The 23,642-nt window shown below is 49.1% G+C and overlaps 1 protein-coding gene across 1 annotated transcript in view; it reads right to left on the bottom strand.

Moving 5' to 3' along the window:
- KCNQ3 (potassium voltage-gated channel subfamily Q member 3) overlaps nt 1-23,642 on the bottom strand; it is a 242,023-nt gene that overhangs the window by 41,097 nt on the left and 177,284 nt on the right. The window contains exons 2-4 of the mRNA XM_010972661.3: nt 6,817-6,907; nt 5,177-5,303; nt 1,004-1,176 (exon numbers count right to left, since the gene is read on the bottom strand). Of these exons, the coding sequence (XP_010970963.2) occupies nt 1,004-1,176; nt 5,177-5,303; nt 6,817-6,907 (391 nt within the window). The remainder of the gene's footprint in view (nt 1-1,003; nt 1,177-5,176; nt 5,304-6,816; nt 6,908-23,642) is intronic.

The raw sequence follows: 23,642 nt of genomic DNA on the forward strand, positions 1-23,642 counted from the left end.
GCCCCCAGGGTCCTTCGCTCTGGTTTCTCCTGCACTGGCCTCTGAGGGGTTTTTCCTGCCTGAGCTGGGGCACAGAGGTTTCCCTTCATTTCTCCAAGATCCAGCCAAAGCAGGAATGTTAAAACAAAGTGGTATCAAAGGTTTGGGCTAGCCATGGCAAAGGAGCACGGAGCACAGGGGCTCCAGGTACACTGGACGCCGCCCGCTCGGGTTCCCGCACCTGTTCCGGGAGGGATCGGACCACGTCTCACTCAGCGCAGCTCCTCATCGCCCTGGGAGAAGTAGGAGCCACCAGCAAGCCACTGCACATGGACTCTGAAGACCCCGGGCAGCTCACATGCTCTTTCTATCTGCTTCCTTATCACTGGAATGGACGGAGAACCGTGCCCCGCTCCTGGGGTGAGCGAGTCCGAATCCAACACTGAGTTCTAGGCACTGTGCTTCTGGCTACGTAGTAACAGTAACTGAACTGTACCCATGAGCTGGGTGTGTTCTAAGTGCTTCCCACCCTGTGAGGTGAGTGCATTATCATTCCTGTTTCATAAATGCAGGAATGAAGACCCCGAGGCGTTACAGGGTATCTCCAAAGGCACACCCAGCGAGTTTGGCTTCAAACCAATCTGTGTGACTCCTGAACCTTTCCCTCCCATCCCACGCCGATTTGCACTAGCTCATTTCACCTTCTCAGCAAGCCAGAGGTACAGGCAGTATCACCTCTGTTTTTGGAATGAGGAAACTGAGGTCAAAAAGGGGTGAGTGACTTGGCCAAAGCTGTTTGCATATGATGGAGCTGGGGCCTGAGCCCAGGTCCACCTGTGTCTGCTCGCTGCAGCACACCTGTGGATGCCTCTCCTCGTCTTCCTGCTCCTCTTCCTCCTCCTGCATCCCTATCAGTGGGGGCAGGACGACCACCCTCTGGGGACACTGTCAGGGAGGGGATGCCATGGACGGGCGCAGGTGGTGAGTAGCCCGCGTGGTCTGGCGGCTTCTCCGTGCCACTTACTTTGCTGTGGGCGCAGATGGCCGAGCCCAGGAGCTTCCAGGTGCCGCCCCTCCGGTCCATGCGCAGCATCCGCAGGATCTGCAGGAAGCGCAGGCTGCGCAGGGACGTGGCCAGGACATTGCCCTGGTTTCCCACGGCAACCACGGGCACGGAGGCAATCAGCACGAAGATGTCTGGGAAAAAGGGCAGAAAGGTGGCAAGGGAGATGAGAAAGAAGGTCAGGCCAAGGCACTGGAGCTGCCACGGACGCTGTTAGTGGCAGACGAACAAGTGCCATGCACTGCTGTGTTAAATCGTGACATCAGCCGCTCATGGTAAGTGTTCTCTTGTGACAGGTGAGGAAAAGGAGCTCTCGGCTTGAATGCCTCCCCAGGGCCATGTGGCTGAGTTGGGAATGGACGCAGGAGGCCTGCCGGGCTCCAGTGCTCACTCCAAATCCCAGGGAAGAGGTGCTCCAAGGCCCTGCAGGGCAGCACTCGGGGGTCCCTCTCTGGCTGAGGGGGGAGTCAGGGCTGCCCAAGTGGTGGAGGTGAAGCCCGAAGCTCAGACAGCTTTACTGTGAGTTTCCCCTGATGACAGCACCTGAGACACAGATGTGGCTGTGGGTGATTTAATTGGAGGTGATCCCAGGAAGCAGAGTGAGGGGAGTGGGAGGCAGGGGAGGAGAAAAGGCCAGTGCAAGGGGCGTTATCAAGGCCAGCCTGCTGCTGGAGCCTCGGAGCTGCAGGCAGAGCACCTCCCACGATCGACCCTCTGAAAGATGGGAGCTGTCTCCTGGCTCCTGTCCCCTGCTGGTTGATGGGGTTGTTAACACCCCCACACTTCTGAGCTGCGCTGCCTGGTGACCTCCCTCAGCTTCAGAGAAGGCCCTGGGGTAGACTGTGGAAAAACATAAGATGCTGTTGCCAGGAGATGACCTAGAAGCTTCTACCAGAGCTGTGACTGAAGCAGAGAGGCCGAGGGGGTGAGGCCCTTCTAAAAGGGCCAAGCTGGCTCCTGAAGTTAAATTGCTGAGGATAAAGAAAGGGTGCCCTGGTCTCTGCACCCCCCTCAACCCCAGATCAATTATCTCCCCACTGTATTGCACTGGGTGAGCAAGTAAAAAGGACCCTGTGATCAAGTACATTTGAAAAAAATTCGATCAAATAGGTTTTGCTACTGCAGGAATTCTCAGAGCCTTTAATATGCTAATAGGCACTGTGGATCTCATTTTACCAATGAAGTACAGCCTTTCCCAAAAGATTTTGACCATAGTACTGGTTTTTTTTATTTGTTTTTTGCTTTGTTTTTGTAAGAGTATCAGGGTTCCAAGGAAGTTATCCACTAGGCAAAGTCCTAGCTTCTGAAAACCCTCTGTGACCCGGCCCTTGGGAACCTTCTAGAAGCACGTGTGGTTTGCTGCAGCCACAGTGCTCTCTCACCTCCACAACTTTGCTTGTGCTGGCCACCCAGGTTGGATTAGGCCCCTTAGTCCACACCAGGTACATCTGCCCAAAAAAAGCTGGCATCCTTCCTACCACATCACAGTGTCTCCCAGATGTGCTGAACCTCTGGGAAAAGCTAGCTCAGACATCTGGATCCCAATACATCGGCATCCTTGGCCAGGCTTCTCAGCCTATCTGTGTAAAGCTGTCCACTTCCGGTGTTTGCAGAAAACAGAACAAAACAAAACCGAGATGCATGGGTAAACACGACTTAAGTCTATGACACTCCGACAGAACAGCGAGTTCCAGCCCAGATGGACCCGTCCACACCCAAAATGGCAGGGTCTGAGGCTGCCTCAATTACAGAGACCATGGTTTCTGTGGACATAGTAACCATCCTTTCGTTAAATACATAGAGAAAAGCACCGTTTCCCACAAGGGCCACGTCAGGGGAGAAGTTGAAGTGAGCAGAACAGGAAATGCAGTAACATCAGGAGAGAGGCCAGCGAGGATGCTGGATGCTGAGGCCCTGCCTCGCGTCTGCAGGAAGGCCAGCAGGGGAGCGGGATCTGGAGCTGGGGATCTACCTGGGGTAGTGGAGACTGTTCCCCAGGGCACTCTCCTGTTCTGGAGGGGCGCAGGCTCCATGTGCTAGGACATCCTCTTACTCTCAGCCTCTGAACTTGGGCACCTCAGTCCCAAAGTCACCTCCCTACTCATGCCAACACACACACACACACACACACACACACACACACACACACACACACACACGATTTCCTGTCAGCACTGGATGGATCCCCCAAAGAGGAAAAAGAAGTCCACCTAAGACTTAAAAGGAAGACAAAGGGAGAGGAAGGGAAGGAAAGTCGGGGGTTGAAACGGACTGAATGTTTGCGTCTTTCAAATTCACGTGTGGAATCCTAACCCCCAGGGTAACGGTATTGGGGGCAGGGCCTCTGGGGGGTGATCAGGTCATGCGGGTGGAGCCCTCAGGAATAGGGTTAGTGCCCTCTTGAAAGAGGCCCCATAGAGCTCCCTCGCCCCTTCCTCTATGTGAGGACACAGCCAGAAGACAGGGGCTCTGAACTAGGAAGTGGACTCTCACCAGAATGTGACCATGCTGGTATCCCAATCTCGGACTCCCAGCCCTCAGAACGGTGAGAAATAAATTTCCACTGTTCGTAAGTTACCCTGTTGGTGGCACTTTGTTATAGCAGCTCTAATGGACTAAAACACAGGTAGACAGCAAAGGACGGGCAAAGGAAGAGAAAAAAATGTGAAAAAAAATCAGTAACTAAAAAGTCCTTCAAAACTGCATGCACACCCTGCTTGCAGTCAAAGTTCTGAGCAATAAACAAAACCCTCAGATTTCCAACCTCAGCAGCAGATGCGGAGAGGCAAGAGAGGCTTCAGCCACAGGGAGGGTGGTACCTGTCCTCTGTGTGAGGCAGCCTGCAAACACAGCAGTGCAGCCCCAGGTGGCAAGGAGAGATGTGGGCACCTAGGACAGAGGAGAGGTCCAGCCCCTCCTCCCGGGCTGGCCGTCTGTGCCCACTGGGCTGTGTCACTTTTCAAAAAGGCAGTGAGGAATCCACAGCAGCTGAGAGGAGAGGGACTATGATGCTGAGAATGTGGGATAAAGGTGCAGTTGAAGCCATTCAGCACATTTTTCCTGACGAAAGGAGACTCTGCTGGACTCAAGAGGAGGGACAGAATGGCTGAACACAAGTATCCGAAGAAAGTCAGAGAAATTAAGATGAAATGAATACTGTTAGAGGTGGTGAGCACCCTGTGACCAGAGGTAAGCAAGCAGAGTCTGGGGGACCACTTGAAGGCTGCTGTGAAAAGAGCTGGAACTTCAGACAGGAGGGCACGTGTAACCAAACGCTTCTGAGGGGCCCTTCCAGCCCTGACATTTATGATCCTCTAACTTTAACCATCCCTAGGAGTTTGAAATGCCAAGACTCCTAACCATCACTACAGGCAGATTTTGTCTCGGTCTCGGAACCATTTCAGTTGGATCTTCAGATGGGAAAGTAGGGGTCCATCTTGCACCAAAAAGGGTGTATGAGAGCTTCCACCTCCACCTTCTCTGCTATCAAAATGCCTATAACTGGATGGAGGGGGGGTCTCCGTGACATCTCCTCAAAGCAACTTTTGAGTCAGGACATAACAACGTGGTGGTGAGGGAGGGGGGCCACAAGTGCTAGGTTCTTCCAGACCTGGGTGTTAGGCTGGAATCTGCTGCAGATGACCTGTGTGACTGGAAAATGACTCAGCTCTGTGAGCCTCAGTTCCCACCTCTGCAAAATGGGCATAATGTGGTCCTACAGAGGTAATTCGCAACCAGCAACAGTGTCATGCCTCCCGCTCCCACCGCAGCCAGTCTGGAACTGTATGGGCAATTCTGGCTGTCACAATGACTGGGGTGCCACTAGTCCAGGGAATGGGGATGCTTAACATCCTGCAACGAGCTGGCTCCTTCGCAACCCAAATGCCAAGATTGCCCCCCCACCCCCACTAAGAATCACTGCCCTGTGGGGTCATTATGAGGAGGAGAAGCCACGGTCGGGGATGGAAGGGGGAATTCAGCACCTGGAAGATGGAAGGGAGGGTCAGAGGCTGGGCTGGCCCCCACCGTGCTGCGTGCTTTCCCAGAAGAACAGTGTCTGCTTAAAATTGCCTCGAAGAAATAGTGCACCAAAAGAAGGGGACGGGGCACCACTGGGCTTGGGGTCAGGCTTACCCAACATGCACAAGGGCTTTCTGGCAAACTTCAGTCGTCCCCGCCAGCCTTTGTATCGGCAGCAACATCCGGCAGCCCAGATCCTCAAAGCAAACTCGGCTCCGAAGATGAAAATAGCAAATGTTTCCTGCGTTGAAGAACATATGGAGAAACATGGATTAACCGGGACCCAGTTGTCCAGAATGCACGGTTTCTGTTTTGAAGTTCTTGAAGAGCTGGCTTGCTGTTGTCGCTGTCCTGGTGGTGGAGGGGGCAGAGGGACAGGCTGCCACCTCCCTTCTGTTCTGGACCGCTCCTGTCTCTACTCTGATGTGCTAACTGCCCCTAATATTAAGCCCTGCAAGGTGATTACCCGTCCTTTGTTTTTTTTTCCCCTATGTTTTTATTCTAATGGATCGTTTAAAAAAATCCCTTTAATGTACCAGAAGCCCCTAAGAAGTGAAGTTGGGTTGAAAGGAGAGGCATCAAAAAAATCGTCCACCCAGTCTGGCCCCTGGTGTTGCTAATTGTGGCCGATGGTTGCTGAGCACAGCTCCCAGGCCAGGTGTCGCCGGAAGTGTTTTATAGTATTACTCTTATCTTCCATTTGGAGAAACCAAGGCCAGGCAAGGAGTGGCTAAACAAATTTCTCAAGGCTACAAAGTGGCAAAGAAAGCGTCCCGGCCGTGGGAACAGGTCCCAGGCCTGCGCCCGTCAGCACCATGCTATGCTGCCTCCGGGGCACCGGGTCTGCCCCCTCTCCCGTGTCTCCCTCACTGATCAGACATGGACACCTTTGCCCTCTCTGCTTGGTGACCACCCTGGGGAGACGCTGCTCCACTGCAATCCTTGAAACTTGGCTCCCAGGCTAAGTTTAACTGGATGGCTTCCCGGGAGTCACCCGCTCAGGTCTCGGCTCCAGACCCGCCCTCAGAAGGAACCTGCTGATTCCAGCACCACAGATGGGACGCTCGGTGGGAGGAGAAGGTTCTGCTATTTCGTGAACCTTTACTGAGGGTCTGGCACCCTTTCCCTGTGCAGGGGGCGGGGCTTCCTGTGAAAAGGTAGGCGGATCCTAATCGAGCAGGGGCGTGGTCAGTCAAAGGGCCAGTGACCAGTGCTGTCCAGGGCTGCAGAAGGAACCAGCCCTTCCTGGGAGCCTCCTCTTGGCGGGGCGCTGAGGCTGCACCCACCTTACGCACGTGTTCCTCACCTACATTTTTACAGGTTTTCGGGGAGGATGTGATGAAACTGAGTCACGCGTGTTAGATAACTTGCCCAAGAACGCTCACTGCACGCACTCTCCACTGCACCACCGGATACAGGGTGGGGAGCAAAACCAGGCAGAGACCAAAGACGAGGGCCTGGAGTTTTCCTGTAGAAATGGGATTTGGTACTCGGCCTCAAAAGAAGAGAGCCTCGGGGTTTAGGGAGGAAAAGCAGAGGCAGAGGTTAGAATGAAACATGCCTTTGTGTTACTGCCACAGGGTTAGGAAGCCGTGTTTTATAATCTAACCAACGGGCAGTGGACTTGGCTTTGGCTTCGCTCACGCTCCCTCATCCTAACCTGGAATAACAAACACTATTCCTCACTCTGCCCATGCCTGGCGGACCCTGGAGGTCCCACCAGAGGCGTCTACCCCAGAAGGTGCCCATCTCACCAGCAGCAGAAGCCAGTCTCCTGAAACAGTCTCGTACTCCCTGAAGGTGGTCAGGACGGCCAGAATCAAGCACCCCAGGACAATCAGGAACCTATGAGGGAAGGAAGAAGACACTAAGGAGGTGTCTAGCCCTGGCTTGCTCCGAGGCCAGGCAGGGACGGTAACAGCCGGGCTGAAGCTGCAACATCCAGTGGACACTGCTGGGTGCTTTGTATGTTATCCCGGTTAACCGCGTAACACACCTGCAAGGCAGGCAGGAACTATGCTCCAGTTAACGGAAACAGGGCTGACAGAGGTTAGGCAACGAGCAGAACTTTTGCTTTATTGGCTAGTTGGTGGAAACAGTGCAATTCGAACTAGATCATCTGGTCCCAGCCCTAGAGGGCTGCAGACGCCTTGGAAAACAAAAGTTACCGCAAGCCTTGGAAATCAATAGGGATCTGAAAACACGAGTGACATGTCCTGCATATATAGGACTATGATTTCCAAATGTATGAAAATATTCTTAGTATGAAGGCACATTCACCCAAAGACCGATAAATTCAGCAAAGGCCTCTATCATTACATCTGAGTGTCATTCTTTCTATAATCAATACTTACTAACGGTAACAACCTCTTTCCATCGAGGGCCTTCAGAATTGTTTTTGAAATTACCAAGCGTGTTTCCTGCTAGGAAGAGCGGAAGCCATCATGATGCAGAATGCTGGTCTCGGAGAAGTCACTGAAAGGTCACCAGGTTCATGCCCCGGCCTCAGGCAGAAGCCATCTGCAAACAATCCTTTGAGATGATTATATTTATAAACTCCCTGGGGGTGGGGGTGGAGGGAGAGTGTGCATGTGTGTGGGTCATTGTTTCAGCAAAGAGGTTCTCTCTCCCTCTTGGTGGAGGGTCTTTGGTTCAATGGTCAGCACCAGGTTACCTGGGTGTCTTAAGAGGGAACTTACAAGACAGGATCCATGCGGAAGCTTGGTACCACATCCTCCAAGCTTTCTTGCTCTATGTAATCTGGCTCTGTGCCCTGCTAACAGCCAATCCATGCTTTTTTGGCTTGTACCCACTTGTGCATTCATTCATTCATTCATTCATTTTTTGTTTTGTTTTTTAGGGCGTAGTTTTATACATTTATCTTTTAATGGAAGTACTGGGGATTGAATCCAGGACCTCGTGCATGCTAAAGAAACACTCTACCACTGAGATGTACCCTCCCCACCCCATTCATTCATTCATTCATCCACTATGTATGTGGCAGGCACTGGGGAACACAGAGCTGGAATTCAATGATGAATAAGCTGGATCTGTCCTGAGCTCACATGTCACAGTCCAGACAAACAGAAAGTGATCCCATGGTGGGATGGTAAGGACCGTGATGGAAGGAGGTTTGGAAATGCATACTCCTGGCCTTGGCTTGGACCTGCGTCCTGGCTCAGACCCTTGGTGATCCTGATCACAGTATCCAATCCACAACCCTGCTAATCTGCCGACCGGAATCTATGTTTCCAACCCTGCTTAGGACCCTGAACGAGATTTTCAGTTCCCTCCTGTGTTTGGCTGTTTTACTTGAAATTCAAGACTGCGGACCCGTGTCTAGAATCCGCCTACTCTGCATCCCAGATCTTCTCAGGTGACGATGGTGATGGTCGCATCAACACCCACCACCGCCCTCCAGTGAGCACTTACTACCCACCACTTCACGTCTATCAGCTCATTTATCCTCGCAACCACCCCCCAAGGTAGACACGATCACTCCCACTTTAGTGAGATGAAGAAATTCATCAGAAGGAATCATTACCGTTGGGATAACTGTGTCGTCAGTAAAGAGACCACAGAGTTTGGAGCCCAAAGACATGGACTGGAAAGGAGGCTCTGGTACGTGATCTTGAGTGGACGCTGGGAACCCTGATGGTCACATCCACAGATTGGGGAAAACAAATCTGCCTAGAGATCACAGCTATCGTGAGGACAGGAGATGACGGATGGGGAGGGAGCCTTTGGTCCAGTGTTTAGGATCATGCAAACGACACCTTGGAGCTCACCCAGATACACACTCATCACTGGCTGGACAGACCCTGTGCTCTTGGAAGATTCTGCAGGTCCACAGTCTAGGTCTCTCAAGACTTGATTTTATTCACTCACAGGCTCTGGAGATAAGACCTAGATTGGAATTCTCTTCCTCCTTTTATGTTTTTAGTTGGCATTGAACATGGGGCTGGAGCTTGGGGGTGGCACTATGTGTGAGGAGAAGCGATAGCTTGATGTCCCACGGTTGAACTACTTCAGGGGGAACAAGAATCCATAGCCAGACCCTAAGACTCTACCCACACTCCTGTGCTTGGAATGAATGTGGATCTTGGGAAGAACCTACGAGGTGTGTCGATCGATGGTGCCCATGCCACAAGGTGACCCCAACGAGCCATGCCCTTGTGTAATCCCCTTCCTCGAGTGCAGGCCAAACCTTCCACTTGGTTCTAACAATGGACTATGGCAGAGAGGATGGGGCGTCACTCCTTTGATCAGGTTTCATTATGCAGCAAAGGCAATGGGATGCATTTGTCTGTGCTACGGTTCCTTTCGATAAGACCCCATCTTAGCAGACTGGAGCTAGAATCTCCTGTTGGCTTTGGCATGAGCTGCCGCTTTGTGAAGGGCCTGTAGGGGCCACAAGGCAAGAAACTGTGGTGGCTTCTAGGACCTGAAAGCAGCCCCGTGTGAAGCTTACCAACCAGCATCAAAGCTGGACCTCAGTCCTACAACCGTAAGGACCAAAGATCAGGTGAGCTTGGAGGAGAACTTCCAAGCTCCAGAAAGGAACGCAGCCCGCCCATGCCTGGACCACCGCTCTGTGAGACCCCACAGAGAGGGCCCAGTTAAGTCATGCCCAGACTCCTAACACACGGAAACTGTGAGACAATTAACATGTGTCGTTATAAGCCGCTAAGTTAGTGGCAATGTGTTACGGAGCAACAGAAAGTGAACAGTGCAGGATGGGAACCCATGCCAAGTGCGCCTTGCCTCCTGTTCATCAGATGATGTCTGGGCTGCGCTTGTGTGTTTGGTCCATGGGACGCCACTCCCTGAGAATGAACTATCCTGTTCCTCTGTATCCTAGGGACTATCTCAAAGCCTGGCATTTAGTAAGAAACTGTGTTTCGAGAATGGATGAAAACAAGTTCAGAGATGAGCAATTGCCCTGTGGCCGGAATGAAAGGCAAGTGACATAGGATGAACCTGGAGAGACTGGCTGGTGTGGAATATGAAGCGTTTTGTAAGCGCAGAAAGAGTTTGGACTTTATTCTGCAGAAAATCTTTATCTCCTTCTCCAAATTTATACCTACTGCATATATAGCAGTGTCCGCATCCGTCCCTGTATCATCATGTCTATTTCCAGGTCCAAATCTGCATCATCCATATCTACAGCTAGATCACCATCTATATCCATATCCTCGTCATCTGTATCTATAAAGACCACTCTCTGACAGGACAGCAGTCAGGAAGCTGTTGTCACAGGCTCATGACAGAGGATGAGGGCTGAACTGCAGAGATGACAAGGGTCCCCTGAGAGAATCCTCCTGGAGGTCTCAGCAGGACTTGCAACTAATGGGGTGCGGAGGTCGAGCAAGAGGAGCATCTGGAGGGTCATCAGGAGATGGGTGACAGGGTGGACAATGTACTGTTCACAGATGTCAGTGGATGCAGGGGAGCCAGCAGGACTGCAAAGATAAACCACGTTGTGGACCTGTTGTTTGAGGTCCAAGGGGAACTATTCAGCAGGCTGAGCGAAATTCAAGCCTGGAGCTTAGGGGAGAGACTGGGGCTGCAGACTCAAGTCCCTTTCAGCTCTATTTGTGTTTTTAGAGCCAGGAGAGGGGGCTAACACAACCTTAACCTGTCACCAAAACGCAGTGTCAGCCTGGTTCCCATCTGCAGGGGGCATGCGGAACCAGATTTCAGCCAGCAGGGGGCAGCAAACACCTGGCGGAACTGGGCATTTCCTGGCACCTCCGGGAATTCAAAGCACCGGCAACCCGGGGAATTTACTTTCTGAGATTTGGAAACCATTGTTAACTTGTACAGCGAAAAGAATCAAGGAGGCCCTCCCTCACCTGAGAAGGGGAAATGCTCTTTTGTCTCTTGCACACTTCAGTTTACTCTTAAGACGCGAACTTGAATTTCAGACATAAGGACAAATTGCGCATCATTTTATCTTCTACTCCTGAGAGCAACTGTGCCAGGCAGGGGCACTGTCACCGTTATATTTGTGCCGCCACTTTACAGATGAGGAGCAGAGCCTCCGGGCTCGGGCAACAGGGTCACAGAAGGAGGAAGGGGGCAGCGCTGCTGGGACCAGACCCTGTGCTGAGAGCAGCCCCAGGGACCTAAGCGAGATTCTGCAGGGAACAGGGCCAGGTCCGAGCCAGCGGGGAGGAGGAGGGCTAACGGCTCACAGCTCACCTGTGAGAGGATGGTCCCTTCTGTCCTCTGGACTCCCAGGTTTGGGGGAGAAAAGCTCAGTTCCATCTCTAGGTAGGTCCTCGAGACCCCGGCTGAATCCCGCTCCTGGTAGGCAGCGTTTGGAGCACCTGTAGCTAGCCAGTGGCCCTAGACCGAGGGGGCAAGGCAGCCCCTGACGCCACTGGACTCTCCTCCTTACACGCCTCGACTGCCTGCCAAGGAGTCGTGCCCCCTGGCCAGGTGCAGGCAGGACTGATCCCTCCAACAGGCAGGCAGGTGTGCTGACGTCATAGCCAGCCCACAGGTCCTGATCAGCCACTGCCACCCCTGATCCTTGCTCCCGAGCGAAGATATACGACCCTTCAGACTAGTTCTGGACCCTACTGACCCCGCACAGAAATGCCCTTGGCGGTAAAGCACCCACTGGGCGCCAGGAATTTCCTTATTCCCACAAGTCAGCCCCAGGGCCTCTGAGGATCTCAGTGCCCAGCCCAAGGAACTGTGAAGCAGCAGCGGACACCTGAGGTCTGCTTTCGCTCTGTGGTTTACTCGTCATTGGCACCCGGAGAAGTTTTCCCCTCTCCCCAGGCCTCACTGTCTGCATCTGCGAAATGAGGGTATTGAGTTAGGGCACTGAAAAGGCCCATCAGGGAAGCTATCGTGGGTCAGGCCTCCAGCCCACAGCCCTGCTGGGGTGGCCGGGAGGAGCTTTAGAAGCACAGACCTGAGTTCAGACCTCAACTCCATTTCTTGTCACCTAGAAGTCTGTTTCCTCACCTGTAAATGGAAATGACAACAGTTCCTAATGCAGGGCTGTTGTGAGAAGGACCCGAGGCTATGAGACCCCGAGCTCCGCACAGCACGGGGGCCCTTATGTGTTAGTTACTGCAGGAGTGAATTTTAGCTTGGATACTTCAAGCCTATGACTGGTGGAACTTTCTGCCATTTCTTCAGACCTGGGATTCTTACCTAGAATGGAGAAATCAACTAGAAATTGGAAGCCCTGGCAAGAAGGTGTTGAGTCCCACCAAGCACGGCACCGTCCACACCAAGTCTGAATCACCATTTGGCTTATTTCTGCAGGGCTCCCTTTTGTCAGTATTCTAAGAACCGTCCAGCCCTCCAAAAGAAGGCCATGTTTATCTGGGGGAGGTGGGACGGGTGGAGCCCTCTGCCCAGGGACAGGGTTATCAGCTTTCTCCAGACTGAGCAGTTCTGTCCACGCCTCCGACCCCCTCCACGCCAATAATGTCATCGGCTGAAATATGTAACATGCCCTCTCCAGGACCCCCGTTTTCATTTGACACTTACAGATAAAGGCGATGCTCTCTAAGCACCCGTCACATTCCTCTCTCCCTGTAGGTTAGAGATAGGAGCCATGAGCTCTGTTCTTCCGGCTCCAGCAGGACACCTGGGCCATGCTGAGTGGCAGACACAGTGGGAATCTGAGCCAAGCCAGTGGAGAGAAATAGTCCATCTCTAAATGTTTCCTTTTATTTCCCTCCAGAATAGGCCATATCTCTGACACATACAGAGATGTTAAAGTCAATCTGGCCCCCACCCCCCGCTCCATTCAATGGCATTCAATTCATCATCTGCATGTGCTCCCCGTTGTCAGACACTGCGCTAGGGGACTGGGGTATCTGCAAAGCCCTGCAAAGGTGGTGATGCTACAAAGTCATGTGAGGTTATATTTTAAGCTTCTTCTTGGTGCCAGCATCTGCCATGCTCCCCTCATAACCTGTACCAAAAAGGAGAAGAGTAAAGGTTTTGGAATCTAGTGTGGCAAGCAGACCTTAAGATGATCCCAGGGAGCATTGCTTCCTGGTAGTCACACATGTGGCTAACTCCCTCTGCTGGAAGGTAGTTGGGACCAATGGATTCTTCCTTCCTTTCTCTCCTTCTTTCTTTGTTTCTCTCTCTCTTTCTTTTTTTCTGTTTTTTATTGAAGTATAGTCAGTTTACAATGTAGTGTCAATTTCTGGTGTACAGTGTAATGTTTCAGTCATACATAAACATGCATATATTCCTTTTCATATTTTTTTCATTAAAGATTAATATAAGACATTGAATATAGTTCCCTGTGTTATACAGTAGAAACTTGCTGTTTATCTATTTCATTTATAACAGGGGGGAAAGGGGTGGGAAGGGATAAATTAGGAGTTTGAGATTTGCAGATACTGACTACTGTATGATTAGTTTCTAACCAACAGAATACAGTAAACATGGGCTGTCACGTCCGGGGTTAGACTGTAGAGGTCTGTGACTGCCATCCTGCTAGCAGACTCTCGCTGGCTTTGATGAAGCGAGGTGTTCATGCTGCCATATTGGAGAGCCCATGTGGGATGGAACTCAATGTGGCCTTCAGCCAATAGCCAGCAAGGAATCAAGAGCCTCAGTCCAGGAGCCCTCAAGGAACTAAATTCTTCCAATAACTACACAAGGGAGCCTGGAAGAGAATCCTTCCCCAGTGAAGCCTTCAGATGAGACCCCAGCCCAGGCGGGCACCTTAATTGTAGGCTTTGTGAGAAACCCTGAGCACAAGAACCAGGTAAGCCATGGCTGGATCCCTGACCCACAGAACCTGAGATGATAAACGTGGGTTATGTGAAGCTGCAAAGTTTTGTGGTAGCTTGTTATGCAGTAATAGATAACCAGTACTAGTTAACCAAAATCTGAATCTTGGCTCACAATCTAAAAACCAGATGACCTGGGACAGGTTCATTTTTCTGAACCTCACTTTCTCATCTATAATAAAAGAGTGACAGATCAAGGGATTTTTCCTTATCTTATTCTTTATCCCAGTCTTTGTAGCTCAGAGATTGCACAGGGCAGCAAAAATCTCATAACCTAAAACCACTTCTCTAATGAGATCTCCATGCAAACATCTTTCAAGATTTAACAGCAGCCTAGATCCTGGGCATCGTGGCCTTGCACACCAGTCTCTGCCTTCCCATCAGGTGCAGCAGCAAATAGTACAATGTGAACCTTTGCAGAGTGAAAAGGCAAAGTTTACAAAGGATGCAGGATTTCATGAAGTTGATGCATTGATGATGGAGAGCTGTTCTGAACACAGCAAAGCCATTGACAAGTGATGATGTTACTGGAACAATTAAAGATAAGTCAATTGATACTTCAAAGGGTGAAAAATACCATACAATCCTTCCCCCAAATTGTTGAGAAAATAAAGTGTGAATTCATACCGTATTATCATCTAGTTTTGGCAAAGAAAATATAACCCCAAATGAACACTCAACTGAGTCTTTGTTCATTCTAAAAATTGGAGCCTAGCTGCAATTATAACCTAAATTTTGTGAATGATGAAACACAATAAACACATTTTTGTATTTTAATTATATTTTTTGTGATTAAGTACTAATGAGATTTTTCCTTAACTGCTTAGTATAAAGTTTGGTCCCCATTTTCAGCATATTCCCTTTAAGTAGATATTCACTGATTCCTATTAACTGTGGACTCAGGGACGCTCTAAATCTATCCTCATGGGAGAGTCACGTGGATTAACAGAGAACCATGTGTGTAAACTGCCTAGAATCCTGGCAAATTGCAGGTGTTCATCAGATGATGGTTTCTTACCACTTTCCTCCTCATCTTAGGCTCATAGAGTAAAAAAACTGACGTCAATAGTATATAGAGAAAAAAATCATTTTGTCTTTAAAAATTTCCATGTTCTTGAAATGAGGCGGGATAATCATATTCACAAATAATCACACAGAAATCTCCATCTTTATCTATATCCTGTCCATACTGATCTTTAGATCCACAGGTGTGTAATGGCCGTGCAAATTTTGATCATCTAAACCAGGGGTGAGCAAACTGCGGCCCTCGGGCCACATCCAGCCAGCTTCCTGTTTTGTACACATATTTCCTTATACCACAGCCCCGCTCCTTTGTGTGTTTATTGTCTGCGGCTGCTTGTGTGATGCATCAGCAGAACTGAGCATTTGCATCAGAGACCACCTGGCCCACATGCCTAAAATATTTACTGTTTGGCTCTTTAAGAAAAAGTTTCTCAACTTCTGATTTAAACTAAGAGTCAAGGGCAACTGAATGAGGGTGACATGCCTAATGCTGTGCAGAAAAAAAGCATTAAAACGAAAATAAGGGACTTCATCTCACCTTTGTTGAGATGGAGATCAGACTGTTTAGCAGGATGAGAGGAATAAAATAGAGTCCTATCCAGGTTTGTGGGAGAAAAGAAATACAAATTTAGGGAAAAGAATACAGATTATGATAAAAATTTAGGGCCTGACGCTTTTAAGCATTGTTAGTTTCATGGTGCATCTGCCTCTGGAAAGATCCGCTGAAGTTTCGTGGTTGTGACCAGCATGTCTTCCTGAGTGTCCTGTCTGCTCATTAATGGTTTTTAAACAAATCAGCAGCCCCATGTGAACTCACTCTTGCTGCCCCAGGAACATGACTGTGGATGGCACCAAGTGTGTCAGACTGCGAGGGAGGCGTCTCCACGACCTGACCAAGTGCATGGGGACCTCTTGTCAGGAAACAGCCTGGGCCCTGGAGATGGACACATGAGGGTCTCAAGTCCAGCTTCACCCCTGGGCTCTGGTTCCACCCCCAGAGAATGGAATGACGTGTCTACCTCCCAAAAGGAGGCAATGAGATAACAGATATAAAATGCTTACAGGCAGGCAGCAGGCAGTTGGTACTTTCCTCCCAGTTTGCTGACACACAGACCCATTTACGAAACATTTATAATTGGGAGCATAAATTTGGGAATCGGATATGGAATGAGTTTAAATTTTGACTATACTATTTAATGCTGTGAGTCTTGGAGTCAGTAACTCAACCTCTCTGATCCTCCAATGCTTCTCATTCATTATGGGAATAAGTACAGGTGTACCTTGGAGATATTGCAAATTCGGTTCCAGAGCACCACCATCCAGCAGGTCACACGAACTTTTTGGTTTCCCAAAGCACATACATGTTTTCAGTCTACTGTAGTCTAGTAAGTGGGCAATAGCATTGTGTCTAAATACACAGTGTACACAACCTAACAATCGTCTGAGCCTCCTGTGAGTCACAGTAGCGACGTCAAAGATCACTGATCATGGATACCATAATAAATATAACAATCGAAAAAGTTTGAAATATTGCCAGAATTACCAAAATGTGATGCACAGACACGAAGTGAGCAAATGTTGTTGAAAAACAGACTTGCTCAAGGCAGGGCTCCCACAAACCTTCAGTGTGTAAGAACCACAGTCTCTGTGAAGTGTAATAAATTGAAACACAATAAAACGAGGTATGCCTGTATTCCATCTCACAGAGCTGTTGTGAGGACTAAATGTGCCTCAGTTTCTCCATCTGTAAAATGGGGGTAATAAAATTCTTAGGCTAGTGCTTGGTAAATGTTCGCTATTATTATTATGATGATGATGATGATGATGATGATGATGATGATGATGATGATGATGATGATGATGATGATGATGATGATGATGATGGTGACTTATTTTTTATTATTCCATAATACCCAGTGCCTGGGAAATTTGTAATTTCTCAATAACTGGAAGCAAGTGTCACTATCACAATACATTTGGAATTCATCACACCTGTATCATCTTTGGGTCATTCTACCAAGGAACACTGTATTTCATCCTCTCTTTGACACAATTAATTGTCAGACCGATTTTAATCGTATACACTACTAAGGAAGGGAAACTGCTGATTAAATCATGGCAGCCACTGAATGTATTTCACATTCTCATCTTAGAGAAGTTAAAAAGGGGGAAATACGTATTTAGAATTGATGGAACAGAGGTAGGTAAAGGTGCCCAAAGCCAAGTCCTTTAGGACAGACCTTTTGTCGGGATGAGGGGCTCTGACGGGATTCCAGGTATGTCTGAGGGGCTGCAGGCAGGTCCCACGTCCCTGGCACCAGCAGGCACACACATCAGAGTGTGGGTCCACAGTTTATTCAGTCTAAGACCTTCTATTTTGATAGCACCTGTTATAGCCTTTGAGTCCCCACACACTTCTCATCTTTTATTTCATAGGAAGTAAAGCTCTGCCTTTTCAAGGAGTGAAGCCTCCCGGGGCTCACCGAAGCTGGCAGAGTGGGGGTCGTCAGGGACCCAGTACGTGTTCCTCGGTGCTACAGGCTTTCCATCCTTCCCGGATTTGAGCCATCCATATATGTAACGACCTGGGTGTGAATCTGGAGTCTCCTTCTTGTGACCTGTATGGCTTCCAGCAAGACACCCCATCTTTCCAAGCCCTGGCTCTTCTACTGGAAGATTTTGAACAGCAGATGCAAAGGGCTACTCGCAGAGCTGTGATGAGTTCTGTGAGATAAAGTTTGTCCGATGCCCACCCCGGCTCTCCAACCAGGGTGCAGAGAGGCCTCCCACTCCCAGCCCCTCCTCTTCATGTTTTTATGACCGAGGCAAAGTCATTTAATTTCTCTTAGGTGCGTTGGTAATACCAGTGTCCACCTCGCAGGACTGAAGCAGAGAGTCCACGGGGTCCGTGGCAATGTTGCCGGGATGCAGGGATCAGGCACAGCATCTGCTTCCAGGGAAGCAGGAGCAGAAACCCCCCGGAGTAGTCGTATTTATAGATGCTGCAAGGTGGAGGGTCAGCTGTCTCTCATCCCGAGGGGCGGCAGGGTCCGGCAGAGGCTTCCAGCTGCTCTCCCCTAGGCTCACATGGAGCAATCCTGTGGCTCTTGAGGGTGGAAGGTGAGAAGGAAGGGGAATGGCAAACAGGCTGTGTGGTTCCCCTCCATCCCTCCCACCTTCCAGAAGGAGAAGGTGCACCTTAAAAGGCTCACAGTGGATGCCAGCATTTTCTGTCCAGTCCCACCTCGTGTCTCTCCCCTTTGGGCATAAGGATCTCCTGAGAGGACTTGGTTGGGGCTTGAAGCCCAGAGGCTGGAGTCTAAACACGTGCACTCAGGCATCCCTTTCCTTCCACTCCCAGTCACCGCTGTGCCCTAGGTCTTCCAGCCTCTATGGCTGCCTTGCCTTTTCTTCTGCATTTCTCACTGCAGGTCCAAAGGGCTCCCACTTCCCATTGGTTCTTGGTCACTGTTCATGCCTACAGTCAAATACCTTCTTCCTCTTGCGCATTTCCAGTCTTTGTGGTTTAAAAGACTTAATTCACAGAAGACTTTCTAAAGCAAACACTGGCAACCAAAATAAAAGAATTCCCCCTACTTAAATCTAAGCCGAATAAATCAATCATTTTCATCTTCTCCTGTCCCTTTTACAGCCCAAGGACACAGGCATATACAACTTCTAATATTTGCTTCGTCTCAACAGTATATTCTACATTTTTACCTTATTAAAGCATAAATATTCTTTCACTTAGCTATAAAATATTCAAAACAATCCTGTTTAATGGAAGAGCAGCACTCTGTGACATCAGTGCACTGAAATATATATAACCATTCTCTTACTGCTAGACATTCAGATTTAGGTTGCTACCCATTCTCCATTGTTATAAGTGATAACGATGCTAAATGTCTTTGTATATAAAGTTTTTCCTTCCTTAGGACCAATTCCTTGGAATAAATCTCTCGGATACCTGGGCATTGAGTATCAGAATGGATTCTCGACACATTCTGCCAGACTACTTCTCTGAAGGGTCACACGACTTTATACCATCTCCAGGAACACATGAGCACCCACTGTCTCTTTATTTTATGCCCTGTCTCTTTATTACAGTTTGCTAATTGACTTGCTGGTTTAACAAGTATAAAAAAGGCATCTTGGATTTGCATTTTAAAAGGGAAAAAAGCCTTGCACCAAAGGATTCGAGTACTTCATGTGGGACCCCCAGCTGAGAGACAGAGGTTCTAGGAGAAAAGGGAGCAAGTCTCCCCAGCAGCTCTGAAGTTACCCCAAGGAGGCAGGCCCTTCCCCACCCACGCGGTGGCTGAGCCAGCCTTTCAACTGCCTTCGGACTGAAGACAGTGGGAAAAATGCCAGTGTGCAACTGGCGTATCACTTACTTTTCTCACCATGCCCTGGAGAGTTTTCTCATTCAGAGACAAAAATGGGTCCTTTCAGACCCAAACCAAAAGGTGTAAACATCTCGTATTTTCTTATTCCATTAGCACTTTCCTACAAATGGCTCCCATGTTTCTTTTGAGAGCCAAACACAGAGACACAAAGTAAGATCTGGGTTCCATGCTGTTGTCCCCCCAGCATGACACCAGCCCTGATTATTCTAGATTTTTTCCCTCTCCGTTTGAAAAACCTCATTAGAATAGAAACATTTGGTGGCTGCAGGTTTCCGAAATGAGAGGGATTAAAAAAAAAAAAAAAAGCGTGCCCCACGCCAGCATTAGCATGGCGGAGGCCCAGCTGTTTGCCCAGCTGCACTTAGAGAAACAGCACCCATCGTGGCTGATTGAGCCATTTCCTTCCCTCCCTGGGCTCTGTGTTCATCTTTAAATGCTCCTGGATTTTATATTCACTCACTCAGTCCTGCATTCAATGCACGATGACTGAACAATTACTCTGTACTGAGTCCCATGTCAAGGTACAGAGGTGACCCACGAATCAGGTCTGCCCTCCTTGGGAATCATAAGAATCAGGTCTGCCTACTTAGAGCATCATAAGAAAACCAATGATTCCAGCAGAGGGTGCCCGACATTAAAGTGGGCCCAGCACATGCTACCCTGTGGGGACAGAGGATGTCAAGAGCACCTGGGACTTTAAGACCCCCTTCCTCTCACTTACTTCTAAGGTCAGTCACTAAAGGGAAAAATGCAAGCCCATTCACGAGCCACAGGCATTAAGAGATACTCCAAGCTTGGGTTCACCTGGCTCTGTTGGTCCCAATTCCTAGAGCCAGCATCAAACTTTGTACACTGCGGTATGATATTTACCTGGGCGGAGGGGGCAGTTGGGCACTGAGAAAGTGAGGCACAAGCTGCACGTGTTTTAATAAGTAGGAAAAGAGGGATGAGGAGGAAAAAGAATACCAAGGATAAGAAACCTCATTTTGAGAACTTTACCACCTGGGCCATCTTGGAGCCTCAGTCTCCTCATCTGCAAAATGGGTCCAACCAGCTGACATCTTAGAGCAATTGTACCAGGTGGGTTGGGAGAAGCGATGAGGACATGGCATGCACAATCCAGACACACTGCTGGCCTTTGTTTATTCCATATTTCATCCTCCTAAGACACCTTCTGGATCTAGAACAGATTTGTGACTCTCATTTGCACCAGGGTCTAGGAGGTGCACCAGGGAGTGTTCTGGGCTTCAGGCCAGTGAAGAGGAGGCAGACAAGGAAGAGTATGACTTAGAACAGCCCCTTGGGGTTCAATTATGGGGGAACGGTGGTGAGTGGGAAGCGACAGACCTCTTCTTAGGAACCCTGGGAACCATTTACCTGCATGGGAAGAGAGATGGGCCACTTGTGGGTGTTCTGACTTCTAGACACACTGGGAACAATTCTATCAGGCTCCATCTTCATTGAGGACGATAGGCAGTGGGATTTTATGTTCATTGGCCCTTATCTGTCTCATCCATCAGTAGCTCCCTGGCCTCCCTGTGAGATGCCCTCTTCATTCTGTAACCTCACACCATCCCTCTGTGTCTTTTCTTTTTTCTGTCTAGCAGCATTTGTCAGAGCACTTGGGGCAGATGGCTAGTGCCAGCCAAGCACAGGCTGAACGGGGCTTTGCCCTTCTTAGGCTAGAAGAGCTGGGCATAGAAAAAAGGTTTGCATCTCAATGGAAAATTATGATGCCAGTCACGACCTCACCTTTTCCTGAAAATCATCTTTTAGCAAAGGCCTTCTCCCCAGGTGTTGTGATGATACGGATTTCCCGGGCATCCCTGTGCCCTAGAACAGTGGCTTGTAAAACGAGCGGTAAATTAAAATCACTCCTGATCTTAAAAAACAAAACACCACGGGCTACCCTCAACCTAGGAATCTCCTAGTTTAATTGCTCTAGGCGGGGCCAAAGCTGGTCTAGTTTTTAAACATCCTCTAGGTGATAATAATATGAAGTCAGGGTTGAAAGCCGCTCTCTGGAAGGAGTAAGTCACCACCTATCACTGTGGGCTCTGGAGTGGAACTGTATGAATTTGACTCTTGTCTCTGGCTGGTCAGTAGTCAAAAAAGCACAAGAGCCTGCACTGGGTGCCTGTCATGGGCAGGGCTGTGTCTGTGCAGTCAGAAGGAATGGGGTCTGAATCAGAGCTCTACCACTGTTGAATGTGAGGCACTGGGCAAGTTACTTGATATCTATACTCTCACTATTTGTACGAATTTTCTATGCCCCGTAACAAACTGTCACAAATGTAGCAGCTTAAAACAACACACATTTATCATCTCACAATAGCTGTGGGTCAAAAGTCTGGCTACGGCTTATCCAGGTCTTCTGCTTAAGGCTGCAATTAAATTGTCAGCCAGGGCTGAGTTCTTATCAGAGGCTCAACTGGGGAAGGATCCGTGTCCAAGCTCCTCAGTTGTTGGCAGAACTCATTTCTCTGGCCACAGGGATTTGTGGAAGCTTCCTTTTTCAAAGCCAGTGATGGAGAGAAGGAGTGAGGAGATGATGGAAAGACAGAATAATAACAGGGGGTGGGAGTGGGGACTTCAGCAAGATGGTGCTAAGCTTTTATGCTATCATGGATATCAGCAGAGAGGACCATGAGGTCCACCTTGAAGTCTGTCCACCACACCATTCCATTATTCTCGTATGTAAAATGGGGAAATTATATTTACTTCATGAGTAATTGTGAAAATTAAACAAGACAATCCACTAAAATGGCTTGGCACATAAATGCTCAGTGTTAATTATCACCAACAGCCTGCCCAGAAGCCGATGCCGTACAGCTTCCCAAATCAGAGAGCACAGTGTCTTCCTCTGGGTCCCCATCACACTCTGTACTGACCTGCCTGATGGCTCCTATCCATCTGTCTTCCATGCAACCATCAGGCCTGCTGGGTGCCTCATTAACATCTTGCTGCGGGCCAGCCCCAGGTCAAACGCAAGGTGTGCATCATTTTGTTTAATCCTCGCAGCAGACTGCTGATATGCAGTCCTTGCCACCTTCGAGATGGGCAAATGGAGACTTTGAAGTGTGTAAGAAAACTTCACATTGTTTAGATCACACCCTGCCAGGTTATCTTAAGTCTTTTGTTGTCCTGTGGACTTGAGTCCTTGGTGGTCTTTGAGCTACTTTATAACTATAAATTGTAAATAAGAGATAGCAAAGCAAACTCATTCTTGTTTTTAAACAGGCAAAGTCTTTCCTGTCTGGTATAGGTTCAATTGATTTCTTTCCCCCTCTTTGTGTTAAAAAAAAAAAAAACAAACCCAGCCTTGCCTCATTGGTCCATTCATCTCAATATAACCAATCTATCAACGTGTCTGCTTCTCTGACTCCCTTTTGAGCCTTTTGTAACATTTGCTTATTTCCTTCATTAACTGATAATTTAAAGAAAATCTTTAACGTACATTCATTTTATATTTGTATCAGAGTCACGAGATTATCTTTTTTAAAAAAGCATGTTTTAACAAAGGTTACATAAATTTTCCAAGTCACATGGCTACCAAGTGGTAGAACCAGCATTCAGACCCCCCAGCTTCGCCAGGCATCAACGCTCACATACACTGCAGTGTGACACACAGGCAGGGTGCCCACTGATGCCTTCTTTGGCTCTCTGACCAGGGGACATTGCCCTCCTTTCACTCACCACATACAGAGCACAGGCTCCCACTTGCACTCTCCTATCTCCCCTAGTTTATCTGGTTCCTGCAGTTCCTGCAAAATCCCCATCAAAGATCCCACCATTGGCCTTGGCCCCAGGAGCTTCCCAAGTTCTTCCCCTAGAGGAGTTGACACCTGTCTCCCCATCGTTTCTACCTAATGGTCCTGCTTCTCTCCTGTGGAAATATACACAGCACCATCCTCCATTCATAAATGGCTCTTGGCGCATTAGAGGCCAGCTCTCCACGCCCACCCCCTAGTTCAGCTCTGGTTTGGAATCATGTTCTTTAAACCACGTCTCAGGTGACAAACCTTTGAGTGCCTTTACTATCTTGACTGTTCTCCTTTGGACACTTTCCATTCTCCATGAACACTCAGTAAGTGGTCCTTAGATCTACACACAAGGCTGGGCCAACCATGTAAGGTGCAAGGCCCCGTTATGGACCTCCAGGCATGGCTTCTTCTAGAAGAAGGCTCTTTTTAGGTGAAGGCTCACCTCGGGTACCTTGTCAGGCTGCAGAGCACTCTTCCCACAGACAAGTCCTCCTCTTTCCCCACCTCTGCTTTGCCTCCATGGATGTCACCATCCATCCCCCTGGGCTGTGACACTGGCTTTTCCCTACACAGGCATGAACTACAGGCCTGAGCCACCCTTGAGATG

Source organism: Camelus bactrianus, chromosome 25 (genome assembly GCF_048773025.1).
Source record: "Camelus bactrianus isolate YW-2024 breed Bactrian camel chromosome 25, ASM4877302v1, whole genome shotgun sequence".
NCBI classification, from domain to species: domain Eukaryota; kingdom Metazoa; phylum Chordata; class Mammalia; order Artiodactyla; family Camelidae; genus Camelus; species Camelus bactrianus.